The sequence below is a fragment of the Epinephelus moara genome, chromosome 19 (assembly GCF_006386435.1).
Source record: "Epinephelus moara isolate mb chromosome 19, YSFRI_EMoa_1.0, whole genome shotgun sequence".
Lineage (NCBI taxonomy): Eukaryota > Metazoa > Chordata > Actinopteri > Perciformes > Serranidae > Epinephelus > Epinephelus moara.
The window spans coordinates 26,737,176-26,763,788 of record NC_065524.1 but is presented as its reverse complement, the minus strand read 5'-3'; the positions used below and the strand labels follow the sequence as shown (position 1 = coordinate 26,763,788).

The following is a 26,613-nucleotide window of genomic DNA, read 5'->3' as shown; positions in this document are numbered from 1 at the left end:
TTTTTTGGTGACATAATATACTATGACTTTTTTTCACATTTTGGTGACATACTACGGTGTTTTTATGCCATTTTGAACAACAAACTATACTATGACGTTTTTTTTTTCAGATTTTTGACAACATACTATAGTATGACCTTTTTGTCACATTTTTGACGACATACTATACTATGACGTTTTTGTGACATTTTTGACCACATACTATACTATGACATTTCTGTCGCATTTTTTGGCAACATACTATACTATGGTGTTTTTATGCCATTTTGGACGACTTACTATACTATCACATTTTTATCACATTTTTGATCACACACAATACTATGTTTTTTTCACATATTTGACGACATACCATACTATGACATTTTAATCAATTTTGGTGACATACTATACTTTGACGTTTTTGTCACATTTTTGACGACATACTTCATTGTGACATTTTTATGACATTTTTGACAACATACTACACTATGACGTTTTTACCACATTTTTGGCAACATACTTTACTATGTCTTTTTTTTTTTTCAGTCTTTTGACGACATACTATGACACTTTTATTGCATTTTTTGCGACAAACTATACTATGACGTTTTTATGCCATTTTGGATGACATACTACTATGACACTTTTACCACATTTTTGGCAACATACTTTACTATGTCGTTTTTCTCAGATTTTTGACGACATACTATACTATACTATGTTGTTTTTATGCCATTTTGGACAACATACTATACTATGATGGGGTTTTTTGTTTTTTATCACATTTTTCGCGACATAGTATGACACTTTTATCACATTTTTGGCGACATACTTTACTGTGTCGGGTTTTTTTTTTCAGATTTTTGACGACATACTATACTATGATGTTGTTTCCGATTTTTGACGACATATTATACCATGACACTTTTTACCACATTTTTGGCAACATACTTTACTATGTCGGGGTTTGTTTGGTTTTTTTTTCAGATTTTTGACGACATACTATGACGTTTTTTTTTTCACATTTTTGGCGACATACTATACTATGACGTTTTTTTTTTTTTTTTCAGATTTTTGACGACATACTATACTATGGTGTTTCTATGCCATTTTGGACGACATACTATACTGTGACGTTTTTACCACATTTTTGGCAACATACTTTACTATGTCGTTTTTTTTTTCAGATTTTTGACGACATACTATACTATGATGTTTTTTCCGATTTTTGACGACATATCATACTATGACGTTTTTATGCCATTTTGGACAACATACTATACTATGACACTTTTTACCACATTTTTGGCAACATACTTTACTATGTCGGGGTTTGTTTGTTTTGTTTTTCAGATTTTTGACGACATACTATACTATGATGTTGTTTCCGATTTTTACGACATATTATACTATGACACTTTTTACCACATTTTTGGCAACATACTTTATTATGTCGGGGTTTGTTTGTTTTTTTCAGATTTTTGACGACATATTATACTATGACACTTTTATCACATTTTTGGCGACATACTATACAATGACCGTTTTTTCCCCCAGATTTTTGACGACATACTATACTATGACGTTTTTATCACAGTTTTGGTGACATACTATCCTATGTTGTTTTAATGCCATTTTGGACGACATACTATACTATGGTGGGGTTTTTGTTTGTTTGTTTTTTCAGATTTTTGATGACATACTATACTATGGCACTTGTCACATTTTTGGCGACATACTATACTATGACATTTTTTCAGATTTTTGACGATATACTATGCTATGACGTTTTTATCACATTTTTGGTGACATACTATACTATGACGTTTTTTCCAAATTTGGAATATGGAAAGGGTCTTAATTAAAAAGGTATTCAAAACTATTAAATGTAGCTACAGGATTCCTGCATAAACCTTTGGAAAGAACAGAAATAAACAACACAAAAGCTGTGCTAGCAATCATGTTTTGATATTAGAGGTGTGTGACAGATGGGCAAGACAAGGAATATCTTTGTACCAGCATGTTTTTATGTATTTAAGCATTGTACAGGTACTGTACATACTGGATTTTGTCTTGCCCCCCCCATCTTCCTGTCAAGTCCTACTCCTGTAATGGTGTTGTCTTCTGATATCTCCCTCCATACTTTCCACCTGAAAAGGCACATAGTTTCTGTACTAAAGCCACAGCTTGTGAGCATGACAGCATGACATCATCTGGATAGACATCTCCCTTTTACTGAGTTGCATTTGCTACAGTGCTTCTGTTACACTGCACCATCATGTGGGGAGTAACAGTACTGACATTACCACTTGATGAGGCCTCTGCTCCACTGACCTGGGGTGGGAGCTGACTAATTCCATAATGCCCGCAACAAAGCATCAATTATGGATATAATGACAACCTCTGCAGTGATAGCAATGTAATTACAATTCATAATTGGAGCTTCGGAGCTCAGATTTACTCTGTGGGGAAGATATGCAGCTGCCACAGAGGCATTCATCGCCTTGAATGTTCATCCGTTAATTTGTTTTCTGAAAGCTGCTTTGGTTTACCAGCAGTTTGTCGAAACGATAAAGAAATATTTAGTTTTTCAGTGGAGCAATCTTCTCTCGCTGGGGTTTGTGAGACAGACTGGACTGGGCTAATGTCATTACAGCTCTAGAAATAGTGAAACTAGATATATTCCATTCTGAGAGTTCACCCTGTTTATTGTGTTATGAGACTCTGGCTGCATCTCAAGCATTTAATCAGCTTTTCGCCCCTCTGTGCCACACTGTCTAAAACACTGATGCTGTTTTAATGAAACTTGATAAAGTGATGCCACTGCTTTCTGACATTTTCAAAATGACTTTGACTGGGGCCGGGGGATATAAAAAGTTTGCAGATTTGTTACTGTTTGCTCACAGCCAATTTCATTCTCTTTTTTTCCAAACTCCAGGGAGGCGCAGAACAACCGGATGCTTCTGTCAGTGAAAGACAACAGTGGCAGCCACGGCTCGCCCATCAGCGGCAAGCTGGAGGGCATTTTCTTCAGCTGCAACACAGAGTTCAACACAGGCAAGCCTCCGCAGGACTCCCCTTACGGCCGCCACCGCTTCGAGGTCCGGGCTGAGGTACTCTTCAACCCTGACACCAACCTGTATTTCGGAGACTTCTACTGCATGTACACAGCCTACCACTACGTCATTCTGGTCCTGGCGCCAAAGGGCTCTACAGGAGACGAGTTCTGTAAGCAGAGGCTTCCTGCGCTAGACATCACCAACAACCGCTTCCTCACGTGCAAGCAGGATGAAGACGGCGACGGCAGTCTGGTGTTTCACCACGCCCAGGACGTCATCCTGGAGGTGATCTACACTGAGCCCGTAGACCTGGCGTTAGGCACGGTGGCTGAGATCAGCGGGCACCAGCTGATGAGCATGTCCACAGTAAACGCCAAGAAGGACCCCAGCTGCAAGACCTGCAACATCAGTGTGGGACGCTAAGAGAAGGCCGAATGTAGGAGAGGGAGGGAAGGACTAGAGGTGACTGACCTCTAAACACACACAGGAAGTTCATAAGTACTGATGAAGCAGACCAACACATGCATGAAGCAGCAGATTTAGTAGGCTCCCAGACATGCACACCGACATATCTCTGACACCGCTCTGTACTCTGACGAGACCATCATTCCCAAAGAAGAGTGGAGGGAAAAAAAGAGGAAGGTACACACTCTGACACCTGCACCGCTGTCTCCTCATCTGAAAAGGGTTACCCTAAATGTCGAAAACATGCATCAAACATACCTAAAGATTTCCCACGTAAGGGACCACCAAGTAAACCTGGGACACCAACAACACACATCCATCCTGCAAGTCAACACAGGCTGACTAAACCCTTTAACTGTACTAACATGGGCTGCTTCTCTTCAATTTCCTGTTACTTTAAACACTTGTCCCATATTTTGTTAATGACCTTTGCCTTGTTATTATTGATATGCTGATGACCGAGTGTCCACTGTCTGGGTGGACACGCATTTTGTTGTTACCAATTACTTTGACCGTCGTTTTAGAAATGTTTTCTTGTCATTCCACAGTAGATGAATTCAGACTTGTTTTTTTACCTCCTACTAGTGGCACAGACTGGTACTAAAACTTTCGAGGGCTGCAGCATCGATAGTCATCTTTCTTTATACCAAAGGTGTTAAAAACAAGACGTGAAAGCGCTGTGGAGTCTAAACACTACGAATGCAACAGCCTCTAAAATGTGTATTCACTAAGTCTTCGGCGACCAAGTGTGAACTCCTTGTTAACCTTAAAAAAAAAAAAAAAAAAAAAAAGCATGATGCAGCTCTGTGCAGCATGAGTATGAAAGCTGTCAGTACCTCTACCATAGCAACCTTTTCTGCAACAGTCGCTCTTATTTTATCGTAGTCTGTGGAAAGAAAGAAAGTAGAACCATAAACTGTGTTTAGCAGAATAAATGTGAAAAAATATTTATTTTTATCAATACATTCATATATATATATATTATCTATATATATATATATAGAAAATTATATAAACCAGAAGTGCACAATGTCACAAGCTCGGATCATTGTCAACAACAGCATTTAGGGGGAATTATCTTCATACAGGCAAAATGGGGGATAAACACGAATTTGACAGCAGATAGAACTTGCACTACAATGCCAACGTTCACACGCTATTTTCCAAGGTGAACACGTAAATCCAATGGTCACAATTTGAAATTCTTAATGCATATCATAGCACAATGTAGGACTAAAAAACTGACATGCACAAACACGACAGGATTGTCTCATTGATTGCATTTAAGCTTACACCTTCTTTTGCCAAGATAGCACTTTTTTAAAAAAATAAAATAATGCAGTTTCCACATTAACTATGGACAAAGCTGTCAAAAAATAGTATTTTGGCGAAGAAAAAAGCGAGTAACAAAGTGCCATAATAGTACAGTAATCTTAAAATGACTAATATGTAACTAACATCAGGTTAGAGCTCATCGTCCTTGACATAAATTAGTGCTACATAGATACACTTGCTACATCAGGTTTGTGATAAGATGCGTTGTAAATGACACAGGATGTGTTTTTGGGACTAAAAAACTGCAGTCGTGCAGCATTTCATTCAGACTGTCACCAATGTCCATCAGATTTCTTCATGTAAAGTGCATCAACATAATGAGCATGGCATGAATCAAGACCAGACCAACCGGCTTCACAACCTGATTTTTAAGAAATGATCGAGTCCTGTTAGGTTAGATGAAAGTCCCACTGTGAGTTCACTCAACTGGTCTTGGTTGAGTCCTGTTTACTGAGCAGGGCCTCCAGTAGACGGAGCTTTGCTTTGAGGTTCTTATACTGGCAGTACTCCTCCGCCATCGGTCCACGGTCCTCCTTCTGACAAGCCCTGTTAACGTGAAATGGAGGGAAAAAAAAAAAAGATGCAAACAAAAGGCAAAACTTCAGTAGTTTCAAACAACCTGCAGCAGCTTCCATAACTGGTTGATAGTCCCTATGTTGCCTTACTCAGATAGCTTTGTACAGTGTGTATTGTAATCAAAAACTTACTGTATTTACTTTGGAGGACTAACATGTACAGTAGGAAGGATGTGTACAGTTCAGAGGAAACGTCTATCTCCGTCTCTTTCCTGAGCTCTCTGTGCTGTATTAACGTTAAGTGAGTGTGCATTACACTGTCGTACCATTACGATGGAATTTCTTTTGTGGATGTTTTTTCTTTGTTTTTCACAAGGCATTGTTGAAAACCAAACGTTCCAAGTTTATTAAAAGACTAAATAAAATTCAAAAAGCCAAGTAGTTTGGATGGTGTGAGTGTGAGTGTGAGTGTGAGAGAGAGATCTTTACCTGCCAGTCTGCATGTAGAAATGGTCCTCAAACTCTCGGAGCGCATGGTGCAGCCTCCGCTTCTCTAATCGTGCAGTCCTGAGGTGATCCAGTAACTCTGGTCTGTCGAGAAAGAATTTCTTAGAGTTGTTAAACTGTCTCTGAAATGTGTGCACTTAAATTAACGGAAACAAAACTATGACAATAGTTTAAAGGAGTACTTTATCCACTAAATGACCATTTGTGTATCAGTGATTCATTCAGTGATACATGCTGTGTTACTTTGAATTCGTGTAGAAAACTGTAATCTTTTATGCCTCTGCGGAAAACATTGATTTATTGATTGGGGACTGTGTTTAACAACAGCAAAACTACATCAAAACATCCGTTTACAAATTCTCACACAAATAATGCAGTATAATCCCAGTGTTATTTATCCAGTTGTTTGCTCAGTACTTCCCAAACACACGAAAACACAAAACAAAAACCCCTTGGTAATGGAGGCTGCCTTTGAAGAGAGCATATCAGTTTTGCTTGCGGTTTAGTTTTTTATAGTAATGTTTTAGTGCAAATGCATGTGTTTGGGAAGCACTGAGCATCAACTGCATTAATGACACTTGGATTATGCTGCAGCATAAACACATTTTAATATAATTTTGCTGTTGTTAAACTTGGTCCCCTATCAATCAACAAATCAATATGTTCGCCATTTTCCGTGGAGGCAGGCAAGAAAAACAAAGTTTATTTGAGGCAGCACGACATGGCTAACTGATATAAAGCAGTGAAGCATGGCTTTAAAGCAAAAGAAAGCTATTATATGAAAAACTTCCACAGCTAATTCTGCATGGTAAAATAAAATAAAAAAAAATCACACCATAGAGCTGTTGATGTCACACACACACACACACACACACTCATTGTACCTGGAAGCCTCATGCAGTGTTGCCATGGTGATGATCTGTGGCTGGAAGCACTTCACCTCCTCCAGCGGAGACACCAGTGGTGTTTCAGACATTTCTAAAGAAGGCAGACGCAGCGACTCATCTGAGGACACACACCTGGGAGATTTCAGACGCAGCGGCTGCAGCCTGGGGCTTCGCTGTTTGGGACGCTCTTCATCCGAGCCCTCCTCTTCCTCCTATGTAGACAAACACACACAGGGATCATTAATCCGTCATAGTAAACATTTGAGAAAAAAGGGAAAAGAAACAGAAGGTAGAAAAGCTGAAAAACTGTTTTACTAGCTAGTCATATGATCTGTTTGAAATCACACACTATTCATATTAAGTATGACATTAAAAATAATTCGATATAGTCATGTGATGCAAAGGAAACATATTACTTGAAGCTACTTAGACAGTCTGCTGGTAATGGCACACTTAATTATCAGTTGGCAGTATACAGTACATACTGACTGAGGATGTAGTAGGCAGTATGTTAGTATGTGATTTCGAACACAACCATACAATGGTGTGGTTATTGTTTCTAAATTTATTCGCTTGCCATTCTGTATTTTGCTGAATGAACTGAGAGGTCTCACAATAGTTTGGTGTAGCACTCATATTTTACCACTAGAGGGCAGCAGAGTGACACTCTTCTGTATGCCAGGGTCAGTTTTAGTCACACATAAGTTAAATATAGTGGGTGTGTCGTTTTTTAAAACCTTGTTTATTTTTATTATTTTGAATTTAGTATTAGATGTTTACTCACAATGGTGGTGATGACTGTTGCAGCAGCAGAAGAAAGCAGCAGCTGCTTTACAAGACGGTACCGATCGTAGAAAGGTTTCATCAGAGTGCGCTCCTGCCTGGTGCTCTGAAGACACAAACAGAAAACATATTGTCATTGGTGGTAATACACAAATGGAAATAGAGGGTAAGCACTGATGGAAGGAGAAGGAGAGGTGGAGCTGTCAAGTAAAGAAATAGGACAAAACATATAGGTGAGTCATCTAAGCTGATCTTACCGGTCGACCGTGCAGACTCTCAAAGTAGAGCAAACACTTCTGCAGGTTGGTCTTCTCCACAGTCATCTGGAAATGGGACATCTCCTGCACAAACAGGCACAGTGAAGCCTGTTAGCAGCTGTTCAGTTTGGTCGACATATTTCATGGATCAACACACAGATTGTCCCTGCCAGCCCTGGGAATCCGACCACCAAACCTATGTTAATATATTTAGCGAAAGCAGCTCAGCGGTAACAACCTTAATGCTGTCGGGCAGGCCCAGCTCTCGTCGTTTCTCCTTCAGTCTGTTGGTGATAGTGTTGACAGTTTCCTCCACATTGGGCTTGGTGTTGCTGTTGTTGTTGAGTGTCTGTAGCTCAGTCCCTGTTGGTGCTGCCTCCCTGTGGTCTGTGTTGGTCCTGCATGTTTCAGGTGACTGGTGGAAGTCTCTCTGCCCTCTCAGACCCCCGTCTTCTGATTGTCTCAGCTTCAGCTCTATCGGAGGACAGCAGTTCAGAAAAATATGGTTGGTATGGTTGCAATAATACATTGGTGGAAAGTAATTACATACATTTATTCAAGTGCTACAATTAAGTGCAGTTTCAGGTATGTTTATGCTAATTTATACTCAGCTACATTTATTTGACAGCAGGAGGTAGTTTTCAGAATAACATTTTACATTAAAACCAAATGATAATCTTACAAAATACAAAGCATTCTCAAATCTTAAACCAGTGGTGCCCAACATTTTTGGCTTGTGACCCCTTACAAAAAGAGAAGTGTCACATTTCAGACATCTAAGTTGTCAGTAGTTCCACCAAAGAGTGATGTTTACAGTAAAATAACTGTTTAAGAGATAAAAACATGTTTCGTAACACATAACTTTATTATTTCTTCTTTTCTACCCCATTAATTATTTTACAACCCCTCAGACTTATCTTGTGAGCCTTGTGACCCCTGGACTAGACTCCTAGGCTGAGAGCCACTCAAATTAATTAGCTGTATATACAGGAGTTAAAACTAGCTCTAACGTGACCAGCTTCAACAGAGAAAAGGCACTTATTCGTTAATGCATCATTAACAATCAAATCATGTCATTTATTATCAGTCACTGGGGCCATTTCCTGCAGAATGAGTGCATTTACTTTTAATGCTTTGAGTACATTTAGTAGGATTTGAAATGCAAGTCTTAAACTTGTAATGGAGCATTTTTACATTGTTGCATTTGTACTTATACTCAAGCAAAGATCTGAATATGTCCTCCACCACTGCAATCATTACTTTGTGTGTTCGAGAGTGTGTTTATGGTAATGAAACTGACCTTTAAGCTGCTTGCGACTCCTGATTAGCTCCTTCATCAGTCTGGCCACCTCTGGATGTGCTGTCTTGTCGTTGTGGGCCGGCTAAAAAAAGAAAAAGCAACAACTTACATCACTGTCTGTCTCTTGCATTAAGAACCTGATATTTTTTCTACCTTGTCCCCTGTTCCAGATCTGGGTGAGTTCTAATTTTTATATTTTGTTCTTTAGCCGCCCTGTCAACCAGTTGACCAAGTACTCATTATTTAAAAAAATGTAATTTTCCAATGCACCAGCAGAGGGAGTAATTTACTTTAATGTGATGTTTACTGTAACAACCACAGCATCATTTAAGAGCTTGAGTATCACTAATTCACACTCAGCCAGACAGGTGCACGCACACACACACACACACACACACACACACACACATACACACACATCAATCCATGGCTCTGGGAGAGACAGTTATTGGCTCTGAAAAAATGCAACACTGAGTTTCACACTCTGAGGCAATAACCTCCAATCCAATCATGGCTTTGGAGGATCCAGCCGACCAAGCAGCTCCGATTTCTCCCCTCACCTTGTAGTGCTTCTCCTGTTCAAAACGCTCCTCAAAACGCCTGATCCTCTTCCTCAGGGTGTGAATGTGTCGGTTGAGCACTGAGATGGACACAGAGCCCTCGTCTGGCTCTGCATGGACACTGCTGCGAGTCCTGGACACAGAGAAGCACATATGGTTCCGTGATATAAACACTGGTAACCTGCAAGTGTCCACTATCGGTTGCCTGGCATTTGCACTGTGATATTTTTAAACCACTTTTACACCATGCCATCTGTGAGTCACTATTCCTGAATAAAGTTAGTGAGGAAGCAGTTTTCTTACATGCGTATGTGCTGTGAGCACGGTGGAGAAGGGGCTGCGTCAGGGTCCAGGTTGTAGCGCAGGCTGTGACTGAGGTTGGGACAGCGCGGTGAGGGAACGGGGCAGTCGCTGGTCGTAAAACGAGAGAGGAGTGGGCTGGTGTTGGGGCCCGGTGGGCTCGGCAGGGTGTCTTTTCCTGAAATCCCCTCAGAAAGATTGGCGGTTGAGAGGACAGGACTGGAGTCTGATGAATGAGAGGACGGAGTGTTTAAAGTAAGAGAGGAAGGAGAAAATATCAACTTAAATCACTCATAATTTTGACTTTTTTTCATTGAATTTGGTTGGATTAAAATTTCATTTTTTTTTAAACTTAATTAAGGAGGACAAATGGATATAATGAGATGAAAAAAGAGAGAAAGAGGTGGAGAGGAGGAGGTAGCATGAAAACAAGGAGTAAAGATGGGAGGGAGAGAAAGAGATAGAGACAAAAAGAAGGAGAATGACAGAAAGACAAATCGCAATTTCCTATTCAAGCTACTAATATTAATATCTTTCTTGGCATAAATGTAATTTGGTATATCTGTGAGAAATACAGTGCAGTATTTTTAGCTTTTAGCTGTCTACGGTTAAAACACTGGTTCTTAAAATTCAAGACATGGAAATAAAGAACAGCAAGAGAAGTATATTTCATATTATTGAATATATGTACCTATTCATGGTGTAAAGAGCACCTATGCAGTGATGCAACAGTAACAGCATCATACCTTGGTGCACCGTAACTCAACTAATCAAGAAACGACCCACCCAGCTCTGAGAAATGATGAAGCTCATATAACTCGCTGTCAAGCTTTACTGTCAATTATTTAATGTGCAGCAAAGGAATTACAGCAGCACGCAAGATGCTCTGACTGAGAACAGTTGATGAATTAGGTTCTATAAATAATGGCAGTAACACAGTGTATATGAAGTGTGGCTCTTGCACTGGTTTGACTCCTAATGAGACCCTCCAAGCTGAACATACTGTACTGTGAGGTGCTTTGGACATCATTATATGTTGATAATAAATTAAACGTAGATAAATTCAGTAAAAGGCAATGGGATTTTACAACCAAACATAGGTGACATAGTTAACAATGGATGTTCAGAAATCATTCTATCAGCACTTCATCACCTTTGTCTTACCAGACTGTGATGAGTCGACCTGATCCTGAGCTGGTGGTGACGATGGCGAGTGGAGAAGCAGCTTGTGGGTCAAACACGGGCTCTGCTCTTCAGTACAAAGAGGCTGTTGCTGGGCAGGTAGGTTATCGAGAGCTTGGGGGTCTGTCGGTGCAGGCAGGGGTCCCATGTCAGCCTCCAGGGCTTGTAGCTTGAGGGAGGGGCTCTGGAAACAGAAGCAGAACATGTCCTCAGGGATGCAGATGGGCAGCGATGGGAGAAGTCAGGAAGATGTTTGCGTGGCGAGAGTCCTCAGTGGTTCACGAGCTGCTCAGGAATCTAGAGAAGTCCTGTAAAACCATTTTACTTTCTCCCATGAAAATAAATATCCTAGCACTGAAGCGTGGTTGGGCAGAGAGTTGAAGGATGAGGTGAGATGAGTGGTTGTCCTCTTAAGAAAGGAATGAGTCAGAACAGAGTGAATATAGCTCTATGAGCAGGCTGCTTTCACGGGCGGCTGATGTGCGACGAACAAACTTCTCAAAAAACAAATCTTTGATCGTCCAAGGCTCCCAGTCCGCAAGGGAAAACATAGAAACGGTCACTACGAGCAGCACGAATTGATGCGTATGTTCAGTAAACAGACTTTCCTCTGCTGCAGCTCACCAGCCAGGCGTTCAACCAGCTAGACAAGAATCCCACTGAGTTCTGTCAGTGAGTGAGTGAGATTCCTATTGTGTATCAGCACACAACGTGGGATCCCTGATGAGCCACACGTCGTTATTCCATTAACAGTATCGCTGTGACTTCGAGATCAGCTGCTCTGCGTTTGTGGGTGTGTAAGTGTGTGAGAGTATAGCTCGCTCCCAAAGAGAATCTCTACATCCACATGGTTTCCCTTCAAACCGGCATTCCCGGCACTTCTGCTGCTGAACTGCCTCCACATGGATTATTCATCATGCACGGAAGAAGGGGGGCGGCGGGAATACCGCTCATCTCTGTGCGTGTGGTGTGGGTGTGCGTGCTCGAGAGGAGAGCGGTACTGTATGTGACGAGGCGTTTCCACGGTAACGTTGTCAGACCGAGCTAAGGAGTCTATTTGATGGACCTGCAGGGAGTCACGTAACTGGTTGCCTCTGTATGAGTGTGTGTGTGTGTGTGTATGCAGTGAATTCTGATGGTGCTACACAGAGTGATCAAAATAAAGACGCAGATTTATTTGGGTCCTTTTTTTTTCTTCATTTAGCCGCTCTGACATCATCCTCAGCATCATCATGAACAACAGCAACACTAGCAGCAGAAAAGGGCTCGCCTTCTGATTTCTCACTCTCCTCGGCTTTCATTCATAAAAAAAAAAACCCCACTGCCTTGTGCGTCACACAGAGGAGGTGGAAGGATGGAAGGGAGGGGAAGGAGTGAGGCTGTTACTGAAGCAAAACACCCACAGGCAAGCAAGCTCGCACCTCGAATATACACACACAGGTGCGCACATAAACACACGCACGCACAAATACACACAATCGCCAGAGGCACCGGCGGTCCTGTTGTCATAGATACCCTCGTCCTGAAAAAAAGAGTGTTAATTTGTGTATCTAAAAAGACCGAGGGGAAGGAGAACTTACGTCACGGCTGCTGGTCCCGCCTCTGCAATCATTGTGTCTGTCAGGAGAACCACTACATCCTCCTCCTCCTCCTCTTCCTTCACTTATCCCCTGAAGGAACAGACACGATAAGAAGTCTTATTCCTGAAGCCCACTTCGTGACACACACCAGTGTGGGCACACACACCCACTCGTACACGCAAAAATGTAGGTTACACTGACACATAAAGAGAGATAATGAATTTCTTTCCTTTTATTGACTTTTTCAACTGATCCAGTTATTTTTTCTATCTGCGGAGTTCCTTTAACAGTAGCTGAGACAGACCAATCATTTTTAAGTTTGACACATTTTGAAAATAACTCATTGGTCCAAGTTGGATAGCGACTACCCTCACTGTTATCATCATCCTGCTGTGTGACCCTGAACACTAAGAAGGGCATCCTGTATGTATTTTGTTCTGGTATTATTTTAGGTTATTCTGGTGTTGTATGAGTCCTGGTTAATAAAGATGCACAGCACGCTAAACTTGGAAGCTTAAATATCTCTTAACATCTTTAAAAGTACTTTAAAATTAGTTATTTATTTGCCATGATTGTTTTTAGCCCCTGATTCCTGTATGTTTTGTGTTTGTGAGTTCAGTTGAGTCTGTGTTTTTTGTGATTGTTTTATGTATCTGTTTGCACTTACATTCAGACTTTTTAATTGTGCTGCTCATCTTGACCTGGACTCCTTGAAAAGAGACACTGTATCTTACAGGACCTTTCTGGTTGAATGAAGGATAAAAAAGACTAACACAAACAAAAGACTAGCAACACAACAGTTTAAAATCCTCCCCTTTTACCCTGTCTGTCCTGGTAATACAACCATTTACATCATTTTAAACTTTGTTTTTTTATCTACTATCCTAGGTGAACTGACTCGACTTTAAGGCTCTCTCAGTGGTGGTTTTTATATGCGTTAGTACAATTTGCTAGCCTGCCAGAGGCTACAAACTCAGACCTGGCCATCACAGAATGAATGAATTTAAATGGAAGCCTGTGGGAATAATTTTGATGGCAGTCATACACTTCACAAAGGCCTGTTTACCTTGTCAGACACTGTAGTTATGTCTTCTGTCTTGTTCTCTACGCAGCACAGCCTGCTGAAAAACAAAATTCTGTCAACAACAACAGGCAAATACAATAAAACTGCATTAAGTATTAATAAAAAAAAAACAACCTTCAACACTGATTCTCCCAGTGTATTTACAATCCATGTGACTTAAATAAACATGAGCTCTGTCTGTATTCATAATCAATAGTGTATCAGATCTGCTCACAGGCTGGACTGCCCAGCACATTCTGTAGCTTAGAGGCCAGACGGTCATCTGGCACAGCCATTAAGGTTATGGTTTATTCATGTCTGACACTAATGAGGCATATTTTAGGAGACCTGTACTGTAGCTCAGAAGAGACAGCGCAGACAAAAAGTCTGCATGCCACCACGCTAGGGTCGACCTAATCTAGCTAGCTGGTCGGCTCCACGTGAGCCCCTGTGGCAAGGCAGTGTTATTTGGACTGGAATCATATCAAAACCATGACTGTGAGCAGCACACTGCTCCGATAACCTACTTCTCCATTTGACTGCGGGGCTGAGAGATGAGCTGAACTGAGATGAACCAGGGAGTAGCCAAAGGAATCAGATTAAATTATTCTGATGCATTTTAACTGCCCCAGAATTACTAACAAAGCCCCTTGTTTAATGGTCCTTCTCACTGACTTGAGATTGTGTTTGAATCTCATTTAAATGTCAAATAGCTGATTTCAGAAAATGTGAAATGGGTTTTTTTTTATTCTGCTTGGATGCTATCTGTCACGACCAATAAACGAATGGTCTGTGCTATAAAACCTGTACAAAGTGGAAACGACAGATGAAAATATAACTGCAACAAAATGCCATCCTGTGTAGTCTTCTTGCAGAAGTGTTCCTCTCACCTTTCTGTGAGCTCAGTCGGTGTTTGGGTGATGCTGTGTGATTCATTCACTCTGCAGCAGTCTGAAATAGCTGATTTTTGCCGCGCATCTGTGGAAGCCTGAAAAACAATTCAGTCCATGATATATATAACCTCCTGCTCCCACACTGAGCTCAAAGATTTGACACTTTAAACATTCAAAGCATAATTGTATTTTGTTACACTCCACACTCCACAGAGTGTATTTTGCAGCACATGACTTTACTTTTTTTTATTTTAAATTTGCCACATTTTCATAGATGTAGAAAGAAATTTGAAAGATCATAGAAACAGTTGTCGCTGAATCAGCTAGAGATGTTGAGTGCTGACAGCTGGAGACAGATTAATGGGCTCAAGAAAGAGAGAGAAAGAGAAATGTAACAGAAAATAAAGACTATGAGGACTAAAACAAAATAAGAGAAAATTAACAGTGCACACCGCTGAGCAGTCGTCTTTGATGGGTGAGGAAGGTGTCCTTCTATTCTCTACCTCTTCTACTTCTTTCTCCTTTGATATTGAGGTGAATTGTGGCATCTTGTGCTGTGAAAAGGCCCTGTTGATGAGGAAACACTTGTTACACTGGAGAGAAATTATTCCTATCTGTTGTAGTATTAAAAACTGATTGTACATTCGAGTTTTGAACAGGTAGTAAAGGGTAAAATGTTTATCTGCTCAAAATTGCTTGAACAGGTGTGACACTGCTGTCACCTTGTCAAATCATTTCAGGTGAAACACAAACAGAAGTAGCACTCACCCTTGCGTGGTACGCTCCACCTCTGGTGGCTCTCCCCGGAGGCGATGAGCTGGTCTGCTGTGATGCGGTTGTAGCTCTGGCCCCAGGTCAGTGGGGCAGGAGAGGACACATCCTAAATCTGCACTATCTCTGCTCTCCTCCTGAGCCTCCTGGTCTGGAATCAGCTTCTGAATGTCAGCGCTGACGTCAGAGCTGGTTTCACAACCCTGCGCCGGTGTGTCAGGGCTGTGGAGAGACACAAAGACAGAGTGAGATGGACAGAAGGTGTGCACACACAGGAGGTGAGGAGAAAAGGAAATACCACTTACTAATAGGGCAAAGTATGTTTTTGTATTGTAACTAATGGCTGTATTAATAGTAGATTAATCACTTGATGATTTACAGATCAGTTCTCTACAAAACAGTGAAAATACAAGTACAGTTCATGAGACATAATGGAGGTATGTGAAATGGGACATCATGATAAGCTATCTAAAGCTTGAGAATAGGGGCCAAGACACTGAGCAGATACTATCTACAATGTCTGTTTCCTAACACATTGTCTAGATTAAAAAAACAAATACTGGACCTTCGTCAAGAGTGTTCACACTCTTAAAGGTCCAGGAGGACCAAAAACATTAGTGTTACTAATAAACTGTGAAGCTGAGCAAGTGCAGTGTGCAGGATTGTCTGTTCAAACACTCAAGTGATATTTTCCAATGTATCTGCATCTGAGACAGCTGGATGTGTGAATACCTTACTCAAACTAATAACCTGGCAACCTGAAATTATTATTATTATTTTTTTAAATGGTTTATTTCTGATCTATAAGGCATTAGTGAAAGATGTATTAACTATTAATTCAATTTACAATAACACACAATACAATGTATACGTCCTTTATACGTAAAAGGGTTCCTCATGAGATAGTGGTACAGAAAAGTTAAAAATGGAAAAAAAGAAAGACAGAGACGAGAAAGACAATGAAAAGGACAAGAGTTAGAGTGGGGGGAGAAGGGGGATGTTGAGATAAAAACTGGACTGATAGATGGAATTGAAGACAGTAAAGAAAGAATAAAAATTCCAACCAAACCTGTAGAATATTGAACAAATATTTTCAATATGCCATGAGAATAAAAATACAATAGGTCCATGTTAAGTTGGCAGGAATTCAATTCATGGAAAATCTAATACAACAGATTTTAATTGTATCAATCTCTAAATCACAAGGCTAATGTAAGCTAACATCAGTGAATCCAGCTGGCCATGAATCAGCAGTGCTTAATCTATGGCTACACTATGACACGTCTCATGAAGCTCTAATGAGCTGCTCCCAGCAAAAACAACCACAACTGATTTGCAGTGACGCAAACCAAAAACAGCCCAGCAGTCACGTACTTGCTTAAAGCGGTGTGTGACTCCAGAGCTGTAACCTACAGCAGATGGGTCAGTGCAGCAGCAGCAAAGAACTAATGTTAGCTACTTAGGCTACTGTCAAAGAATGAGACATGTGGACAGCAGCCGGCATTATGAACATGAATTATTTTCTACTTCAAGTTTCCTTTCCTCAGGCAATCTCCATGTTAACAGAGCTTAATCAGACATAGCACAAATAAGCCAAGCTTTCCAAAAAAGCTAGACAACAATAATCACTGTTCATGCTGCACACATCAGCACCTGCCTCTCAAACTACAGATTTCCTTATCAGTAGATAGCAACATTTCTGTTCTGTGCTGAAGACCACCCTGCATTATCTCACTCACTTGGCAAGGACTGTAGACCCATGGTTGTTGTCACTGATGCTGAAGCAGATGAGACAAGAAAACATTCTTTGCCAAAGCGTCTAAACTCACAGCAGTCTACTTTACAGAGTTACGTGTGACAGTGAACAGCCCGCTGCTTTGGAGGGACGGAAAAAGCCAAAGACATAAAGAAAAGAGAGCACAGACGTCGATGGTCAACAGCACAAGTGACACCCGGAGGCAGAGAGCTCACCCACCCCCTTCAATTACTGCTACACACACACACACGCGCGTGCGCGCACACACACACACACACACACACACACACACAAAGACACGTAAAGCAGCACTTCTATTTGGGATCAACAATGACAGTTCCAGCACTGTAATATGAGTGGAAGTCGACCAAAGAGGCTGAGATAAGACAGCTCACATTAACTGACAAACAAAGACAAGGGTGAGAACAGCTTCATGTAATCATACTCAAATACACCAGTTTACACGTCAACTGATTCACTCAATCAGAACTGATGAGAAATTCAATACTGAGATCTTCAAAATCATGACAACATGGTGACGATTACTCATGTTTATCGACCAACAAACACCATTATATGACATATATTTCTTGACCTACATAAACAGACTTGACCTGAAGATGGATCATTGTAGGAATAAATGAAATTACTTACATGAAAGAGACATTTATTGTAAAATATTACTGAAGTAAATACGTAGCTTACTGAAAACCCCCTATCCTTTATCTTAGAATTAAATCTTGTGTGCAGTAACTGGGGGAGAGACAGAAAACAGACTTGTTTTGAAATCAAACCCTCTGTAGGTATAATAAGACTGGAGTCAATATGGACTGTGACGTTAGTGGGAAGCATAGAGAGCCAAACAGAACAGCATGCAAATGCCGGGTATTTTCGGGAAAAGAACTACATCCCGGTAACAAATCCCAGTCTGACATTTGCAGAGGAAAATAATGGAAAAAGGCACCTTTCTTATTTGTTTATGCCAAATTTCACAAAGGAACTATGAGAAATGTGGTTACTTGATCTGGTTTCTGTGTTGCTGCTCTTGTCATGAAAGTAATAAATAAATGAATGCAAAAAAATGATTTTAATACCACAGCATTTACTGCAGTTTTTCAATCTGGTCGTCCTCAGTTGAGGAAACAGCGCCTGCACTAATAAGAAAGAAGGAAAAGCTCTGTGCCTTGGATTTCAGACAATAAATGAGACCTAGAAACATAGACAGTTGGGATGATGCAGCATCTTATGCCTGCTAAACAGATGAGAGTGGGAAGCTGTGAGATGAACAATTATTGATATTTGTTTGCCCCACAAGTGCTAAAAAACAAACACTTGGAAGTGGTGAGAACACTGGTATAAAACTGGTATAGCTTCTACTTGAGGATTGGCACTCAGCATGTTTGTATGAAATGACCTGAGATAATGCACTTAAAGATGAACCTTTTCTTGCTCTAGGCTGCAAAGACATAATCCCTCAGTGTCTGGTTTTATGAAACAGGGTGAGAACAAACTAAAAGAGTCATTTGGCTGGCGAGCAGCTGAATTAAGTGCATCAGTGTGAGCTGTGGAAATAAACAGAGGCTTGTGTCTGTTGATGTACTGCTATGCAAAGACCTGGACGGCCACCAACCCTTTCCCATGTACGCTGGGTGAGACACAAACACGCACATTGCACATGTCATGCCACCTGCACATCTTCATCTACTGATGACTCCTCTTTTAACTCACACGTGTGAGAAGTTAAATTACAGTCTGGCTCAGACTGACATCTGGCTGTCGTGCTGCTGCCTTTGAATATTTCTGTGACCTTCATATCAAATGTTGCCATTAGTTCACAAGGATCTTATTAGTAACACCTTGTGCTTGTTTTAAAATAACACCATTAAACTCAATCCTACTGAGGGCAGATCTATTTCATCTCAAAGTAAACAGAACCACACAGATGCTTACAAAAAAAAAACAACAAAAAAGAGTCTTTATCTCCGTTAGCTATGAGCAGAACTCTGCAAATTAAGACACCACATGCTTACATGCATGGATGAAAGCCAGAAAATTAATCAGCAAGTGCACGTGAATGCCGTGTCGCATGCTGACTAGGGGCGGACAAAAATAGTAAATATATAAATGTATTTGGATGTCTGCAACCTTGTGGCAACCCACATTCACAATTTAAAAATAGAAAATAGCACAGTAGCCTCCAAGTTCTGAGTGGGAAAAAGTTCCCCGCAAGCAGATGGCAGCAAGTATGGAGATTCTGTCAGGGGGACCAATTTGCCATTGTTCCACTTCTCTGCTCCTTCAAGCAGCTAAACTGTGATGCTATTTTTTTACTTGGCATTGACTAAAAGTCAGCTGTGCAAGCAACAGCACATTTTCATGTTGGCGACAGACACTGGGAGTCATGGTTTCTGTAGAGAGGTTGGCGTCACAGCTGGTTTTTTACGACCATGAACAGAGTGCAAAAGGCCTCCAGGGGTTGGCCTTAATTCCTTGTGTGTGACGTCTTAGCCTTATCACCAATGATACAACCATCAACCTGACAACTGACTAAACGATGCTGAACACAGAGTCAGGGGAAACGTCAGGTCCTAATTATCCCCCCAGGGCAAGATATATAAAGAAAGGCTCGTGTGTATTCATACCGCATGAATGTTTCCTGATGCTTTAACTGTAGTACAAGCAGAAAACACAGTTGCATGAACACAAATAATATCTATGTATTTATATATCTATCTAATGCAGTTACAAAGTCACTGATGCTAAGGTGATGATAGTACCTGTTGAGCTGAGATTGGATCTGTATTGTTTGGTTTACAGCACTGGTCGAAGTGGTCTCTCCCTCCAGTGTCTCCACACTATTCTGCTCTGAGTGACCGCTGCTGGATAGGACCTACGAAAAACATCACGAGTGAATACAGACAAACACACACCACTATAGAGAGATAACACACACTAACCAAAACAAATAATTTTTGCATTATCTATATGCATTTACAATCAACAATGTGTCTGCACATTATCCCCCAAGACTAAGACCTTTATAATACCCCAGAGAGTGCAATTTATTAGTGTTTCTACGGTAATATCGGTCAAAGAGTGCCAAAAAGCCACTTACTAAAAGTAGGAATTTATTGACATTCATACCATATTTTCATCAGACCCTCCCAGCTGGATAATTCTACGTACATTCATTAATTATTAGACCTGGAACGAGATAAGCGGATAGTGTTTGCTAAAGGTCTGATGGCGTCACTCAAACTCCACAAAAAAAGGATTAAACATCCTCCTGCATGCACAATACATACTCCCATTTCTACTTTAAAAGGTGAGGAGATAGAAAGGTTTGAAATTTGCTAATCACAATTATCACAGTATTTTTAAACTCTGCTGATGCAAACACTGAACTCTTTTCACCAAGTTTTACACTGAAAACCACGACATACAAACATATGAAAACCATATCAAATGTGCATTAACATTAACACATAATTGAAGTGCCTGCTTGAATGTCTGTGCCTGCTGCACGCCCACTATGTAGACAAGGGAATCGCAAAACAAACCCACGTTGCATGCTGCGCCTACGCATCTGCGTCTGAGAGACTGTTGCTAACTTTGGCTGATGCTGAGCAGTATTTACTAGGAGTTATTCAAAGCGCGGTAATCAAACATGGTTTTAGAGATAATTCAAATTTGTCAAGGTAATAACTGTCAAGAATTTTACGAGGTTTATTGTCAAACATCTCTAGTCTCCAGACAGCCAGCATCAGCATATCAAAGTATCTCTTTAATATTACTGTTACGAAAGGCAATAAAAAACATTCAAGACCTTTACAGATGAAATTCAGTACAGATACAATACAACTTGTTGATACCCTGTACATAGTACATGAGTTCAAAGACTGGCATTGTTTGTTTGGAAGTGTTGTGATTACATGATTTACTGTGATACTAGCAAAATAAAGAGGTGTAAAAAGACAGACCATGACAATCACTGCTGTAGCAATTTCTGTCAAAGGGAAGAACAAAAAACATGGTTTACCTCAAAGTGTGAAAGAGCAGAGAGAGTAGGAGGAGGAGGTGAGGAGGAGGCAATCGAGGAGGACACTGTATCCTCGGCTGGGATTGGAAAGAGAACCTCCTGATGCCTCAAAAGATGGAGCAAAAGGGCATTAGACACACTCTGCTCCTCCAGCATCCTGGGTCCTGCAGGAACACTGTATAAAGAAGAGATAACAATATCACATATACTATGTGGTGTGTATTCAAAATGGCCCTCTGTGAAGTGTTGTGACAGACACAATGGAAGAGGGTTCCATCTAGTGGAAGGCGGCACACACATCTGTGAACCGAGATGAACCGCTGAGACTGCATAAGGTAAATCAAAGTCTTGCACTCAGGAAAATAAATGTCACACTGACCAAAATAAACAGCTAGGGGGGGTGAAAGCTTGTGAAGCTTCATTTTGACATTGGCAACGTCTACATTTCAGAGACATCTGCAGCCTCTGGTCAAAACATTCACCAAGTAGAGGTAAGCACCACCTCAAAATAGTCATCACGTTTACCTGGAAACAACTATTTGTCTTCAATACACCACGCTGTTGTTGATGTCATGCATTCTGTGCTTTTTTAGGATGTACATGATGTTTACATGGTACGAAAGGCTTTACACAGCATACACCCAGGGAAGAGAATGTGAAAACTTTGAGTATTAATAGACGTGTGTTTACATGACAGGCAGGTCAATTGAAATGACAGGACAGGAGAAGCCTGACACATGGATTACATAACAGACACATACGAGGGCAACAAGCTGTTAAGATGCTTGGGTGACAAATATGCATGAGTTATTGGGCGGGAGGGGGTGCTGCCAAAGAGGCTGTCACACATGCTGCATGGCAAGAACATGTGCTACGATGTCTGTCATAACAAGTAATTCAATATTACATTGAGAGCAATATTATTAGGTTTTTGAAACAAGCAAAAAATACAACAACAATGTATTAAAATGAGACCAACTTGCAGCATCTTTCATTCATTCTCTAATCTATTTCATTCAAACCATTATACTATTCCTGTCTTCCTCTGTTGTTGTTCTATGCCTGTAGACCCAGAAAAAAATGCATAGGACATTCTCCAACTCTCTGCAGCTACCGCAACCCAAACCCACCCCCAACTTTTTCCAAGCCTCTGCTGCCAACTGCACACTCCCTAACTGACTCTTCTTCCTTTAGCGGTAATCATGTGACATTTTCCACTCATATAGAGAACCTCACAGCGTGACTAACGCCACATTCCACTGACATGCCATTAACTTTCGGAGAAGAGAGGGCTGGTATAGATGAGACTGGAAGATCAAGGGACGGGGGGGACAATTAAAGGGGTGGTGACTGAATAGTGTCTTTTCCACTGTGGTAAAAACTGACAACACAAGGCTAATTGTAAAAGTGTCTCCCTCAGGACTGTGTTTGTTTACAGTGATGGCTGCATTCTGTAAACAGGAGGGGAGAAGAAACCGGCAAAATCCTGCTGACCTCTGTCGTATCAGCGTGTCTTTTTGTGTGCCATGCTCTGCGTTATCAACCACAATCCACACCCATTTCCTTGAAGAGACAAACCAGACTCCACCCCAACATAGTGGTGCAGCTGTGGAAAAACGTAGCTTTAAAAATAACCACTGAAGCTGGTAAATTGAACCAAAAACTTAGTAGGTTGGTCTCATGACAAACAATGCATTTTTTTGAAGAGAGACCACAAATATGTACTTCCAGTAATTGCGAAGGGAACATTTTTGCTCTAAATTGTTGAACTCTAGATTGTTCTTGATCAGAGAAATCTCTCCAATTGTATCGCTCTTTAAAGTGTGAAAACCAACATTTAAAAATGTACATACAGGAGATCAGTCCCTCTTAAAGTTTCACGACACAAACCAGACTGCTCAAGGTTAATGTCAGAGTGTACCCAGTCTGTACTGGTGTGATTGGAGGAACCTTGTGTCCCAGTACAGGTCTGGAGAGGATTTGAATGTGGCAGCAACTTACTGAAATATACAAGGCCCAAAGATGGTTGCAAGATTTTCCACAGGCATTTGATTTGATTGGTTGTTAGCGGCCACTCTGGACAGGAAGTGGATGAGGTAAGACAAAATAATGAGGTTGTCATCAGGCAGGTGGCAAAGGTTTTCTCTCAGAGACTCGTTCATCTCTGCCTCATCAGCACATCCTGAAAAATATGTAAAAACACAGAAACAGCATTCATTAAAATGCACTTCAATCATTACTGTTTGGTATCTATGAATATACAGTGGATAACTGGCCTCAGATTAATTTTAGATGATATGTTGGGCACAGTACTTTTCAGCCTTAAACACAGCATAAAAATTAAGAATAGAAGCAGCCGAAAACAAGAGCAACAAACCACCCAGGTATAAACAGCTATCATATACACATAAAATAAATTCATTCATTCATTCATTCATTTAAACACATCCCTTTAAGGTTTAGTAATCTGAGATGGGCAACTGTCAACAGGTGTTGCCTTTTACTGAGTGAATAATGAATTATTTACTCAAAGCATAATCATTACATTAATAGTTGAAGCCCTTGCTGTGTCTATTGTTACTGTACTTAGAGGAGAAGACATTGGGCACAGAAGGTGATGGAGATTAATTTAAAAATCAAAAATGTTCTAGACGCTGGAGACTTCTTAAATTTGTTGGTTTAGACTTCTACATCTGCGCAAAGATTTGCTCCTCATTGTAGAAGCAGAAGTGTCCATACAATAAAACACATCTGTCCCCAGAAAATTAGGTGTTGCTCTTTTCTTTAAGCTTGTGCTCCTCCGTTATAATTGATTTATTTAAATAACTGAAGAGCAATTATCTTCAACACCACTATTCTCTAGAACGCGATCACTTCCCTTGCCTTTCACCTCACACAGGCTGGAAAGCAAGATTGGCTACAGAATATCGATACTGAATCTTTGAGGGATTCAGCTTCTTGCTAAGGAAAAACTTCAGTCAGGTAGACACTTGTCAACAACAGGCCTTTACTGACAGTTTCCCTGGTCTGCCACTCTGCTGTCTCGGTAGTTTAATGCTTGTTCTCTAGCTCTGGGGTGTCCAGAGGTACAGTGACAGTCTAAAGAACATCAATAACAGCTTTAATTCAATCTTGCCTTCACTTCTACTCTGAAGAAGTGAATGAAAACGATGCCATTATTTCCAGTACCTTTCCTAGTACTTGTGATGCTCAGAACCATCTGTTTGCGCTGGGGTTCGGGAACTACGGGGGTGGGCAGCTCCCGAAGGAAGAGTTTGAGGAGTGAGGCCACAGTGGGGACATCTCCCTCCTGCTCCAGGTCCACCCTCTCTCCACTGTCCCACCGCTGCCTCAGCTGCCTGGTCCTCGCTACCGACCCACATAGTCGAAACAGACCTCTGTGGTGCATTCCTGTGATAAGAAACAAGTAGGTTTAGTCAGTACACATGCAGGTGTTAATTTGCATTGATTGGGCAAGAGAAAGATAGAGGGAAGTCAGGGAGAAGGGATTACCATTCTTATCCAGGAACTCCACCATGTTTCTTAGCACAAGGGGCACTCCACAGACCATTTGCCCATCCTCTCTCAGTGTATCAAGGGCAACACCAAACACACACCTGGCGGCCAGTACAAGCTCTGAAACCAGGGTGGGAGAAATGGGCTCTGGGCTGACCTTAGCACTGGGCCTCAGGATTCTCACAGACGTGGGGTCACTCTGCATGGAAGAGGACATGCACCAGCTGATTCAAATGTGGCAATCAAATGCTTCCTTCATTAACCTACTATGGTCACATTCCCGGATGAACACAGGTGTTTTAGAAAAGTAGTAACAGCCTGTCATCTCGAACCCCGCGTCCATTTAAAGACTCCGTAACTTGATCCATGCTGTGATGTGTTAGATGATTATCAATAAAATCCTACACTCATTCAGGACACAATGGCCGGTCCAGGGATTAATGTTACATTTAGCAAGCTAGTAAAGGCAGCAAGACAAGTTGACAAACGTATTAACTTAGCCACATGATACTGCATCTTTCCGTGTCACAAAAACAGTTGCTAGCTGTCTTTGTGGAGTTTATTGATAATAAAACTTTGAAAGAGGTGTCCTGCCCGATACACCTAACGTAATATTAACAGGTCAAAATGCACTACACAAAGTGGGAAATAAAGTCGAAAACACCGAAGACTTTGATAAGACAGCAGTTAGCGTTAACTGCTAACCGTGGCTAAACTTACACAGAGCGACACTGAAGCGCTTGCTCCCATTTTTCAGCTCACCGGACCGGGACAACTCTCCATTTCTCACTTGTAGTCGTATTTTTCCCTCCTCGACATGATGCTCCACTCTCAAAAACTCTCGGAAAGTCCGACGCACGACGAATAATCACCGACATCGTCGTCACATCTCAACATAGGGCGTACAATGAGTGAAAAAGACTGTTAAAATGGGGTTAGCTAGCTTACTCCCCACCGAACCGTTAGCTCCCTCGAAAACTGTTTATGTTGCTAGTCACGTGACACAATAGTAACCATGGTGACCAATGATAGGGTTGCCAGGGGAGGCAGGCTGGCTCGGGATGCAAAGCGTAGGTTGACTGATTTGTGTAGTATGAAAATTGATTCCTCCAGAGAGCACTTTGATGATTTTCCTATTAGAGGAGCTCAACTGGGAAACAATAGGGTGAGGTCGAGATGTTTTCATGTTGTAATGGGAGCTCCGTGTGCCTGTTTAGGGACTGTTCGTTATGAGAGGGGAGGGCGAGGTTCAAAACAAGGGAGGCAGGTCAAATATTTTTTTAAGCACTGAGGGAGGGACATACAACGTTAATGTATTTATTTTAAATACCCTCTAAACCCCAAAGCCTCAGGCAGGTTTGAAAGGCAAATTTAAAGGAATTACACTGTTTATCATAGCCAAAAAATATTAAAACAGAAAAATATAGAAGCTTAAACAACCAAAAGTGTCTGAATTTGATGACATGGCAATGACACTCAACAACACACTATCATTCTCCAGAGTAACATACGGCAATTTTAAAATTTCAGCAAAAAAAACCCAAAAACCTTGCAACTAGATCCAATAAAATTAATAAATAATAAATAAAAATAAATTAAATTAAATTAAATTTAAGAAAAAAGGGTACAGATGACCCAAGGGCCAAGAGGGGGGGCATAAAAAGGTCTATGGTTGACCTTTAAATTCGATCACAAACAATTTATTTACTGACCTATATCACTGACAGTACAATTTAAATGTATTTACATGATAAACAAAAGGAATTTTTATCATTTAAACACATTTCAGCATGCTGTGTAATGCTTCCACCCTCCAAAGGTATTGTGAAATGGCGCGATCCATCTGACAGAGGGGTCAGATCA

General features: G+C 40.9%; 2 protein-coding genes across 3 annotated transcripts in view; one reads left to right on the top strand and one right to left on the bottom strand.

Moving 5' to 3' along the window:
- The window catches only part of LOC126406973 (phytanoyl-CoA hydroxylase-interacting protein-like), a 28,390-nt gene extending 23,152 nt beyond the window's left edge, over window positions 1–5,238 (top strand). Inside the window, exon 5 of the mRNA XM_050071595.1 lies at window positions 2,921–5,238. Within this exon, the coding sequence (XP_049927552.1) occupies window positions 2,921–3,464 (544 nt within the window). The 3' untranslated portion in view covers window positions 3,465–5,238. The remainder of the gene's footprint in view (window positions 1–2,920) is intronic.
- Window positions 5,239–5,251: 13 nt separating this feature from the next.
- Window positions 5,252–25,712, bottom strand: LOC126406972 (protein FAM13A-like). 2 transcript variants are annotated; one of them, XM_050071592.1, is made up of 21 exons: window positions 25,471–25,712; window positions 24,748–24,949; window positions 24,424–24,645; window positions 23,236–23,416; window positions 21,235–21,409; window positions 19,973–20,085; window positions 15,437–15,661; window positions 15,121–15,235; window positions 14,666–14,763; window positions 13,779–13,833; window positions 12,713–12,802; window positions 11,115–11,316; window positions 9,954–10,176; window positions 9,651–9,783; window positions 9,091–9,172; window positions 8,029–8,264; window positions 7,791–7,874; window positions 7,535–7,639; window positions 6,748–6,962; window positions 5,846–5,947; window positions 5,252–5,387 (listed from the first exon to the last, which is right to left on the bottom strand). In XM_050071592.1, exons 1-21 carry the CDS (start codon window positions 25,498–25,500, stop codon window positions 5,264–5,266), a joined length of 3,012 nt encoding a protein of 1,003 aa, XP_049927549.1. In that variant the 5' UTR covers window positions 25,501–25,712; the 3' UTR covers window positions 5,252–5,263. The 2 variants fall into 2 exon arrangements, with proteins under 2 accessions (XP_049927549.1, XP_049927550.1); XM_050071593.1 differs by having other exon boundaries at window positions 13,779–13,830.
- Between the last annotated feature and the right edge of the window lie 901 nt (window positions 25,713–26,613).

Bases quoted from the DNA above. Each gene is read 5' to 3' on its own strand.
- LOC126406972 (XM_050071592.1), bottom strand. From the start codon at position 25,500: ATGGGAGCAAGCGCTTCAGTGTCGCTCTGT. The intron at 21,410-23,235 runs GTAAGTTGCTGC...TTCTTTATACAG, and splicing joins TTTGGGCCTTGTATATTTCA to TGTTCCTGCAGGACCCAGGA. The intron at 5,948-6,747 runs GTACAATGAGTG...CTTTCTCGACAG, and splicing joins ACACTGCATGAGGCTTCCAG to ACCAGAGTTACTGGATCACC.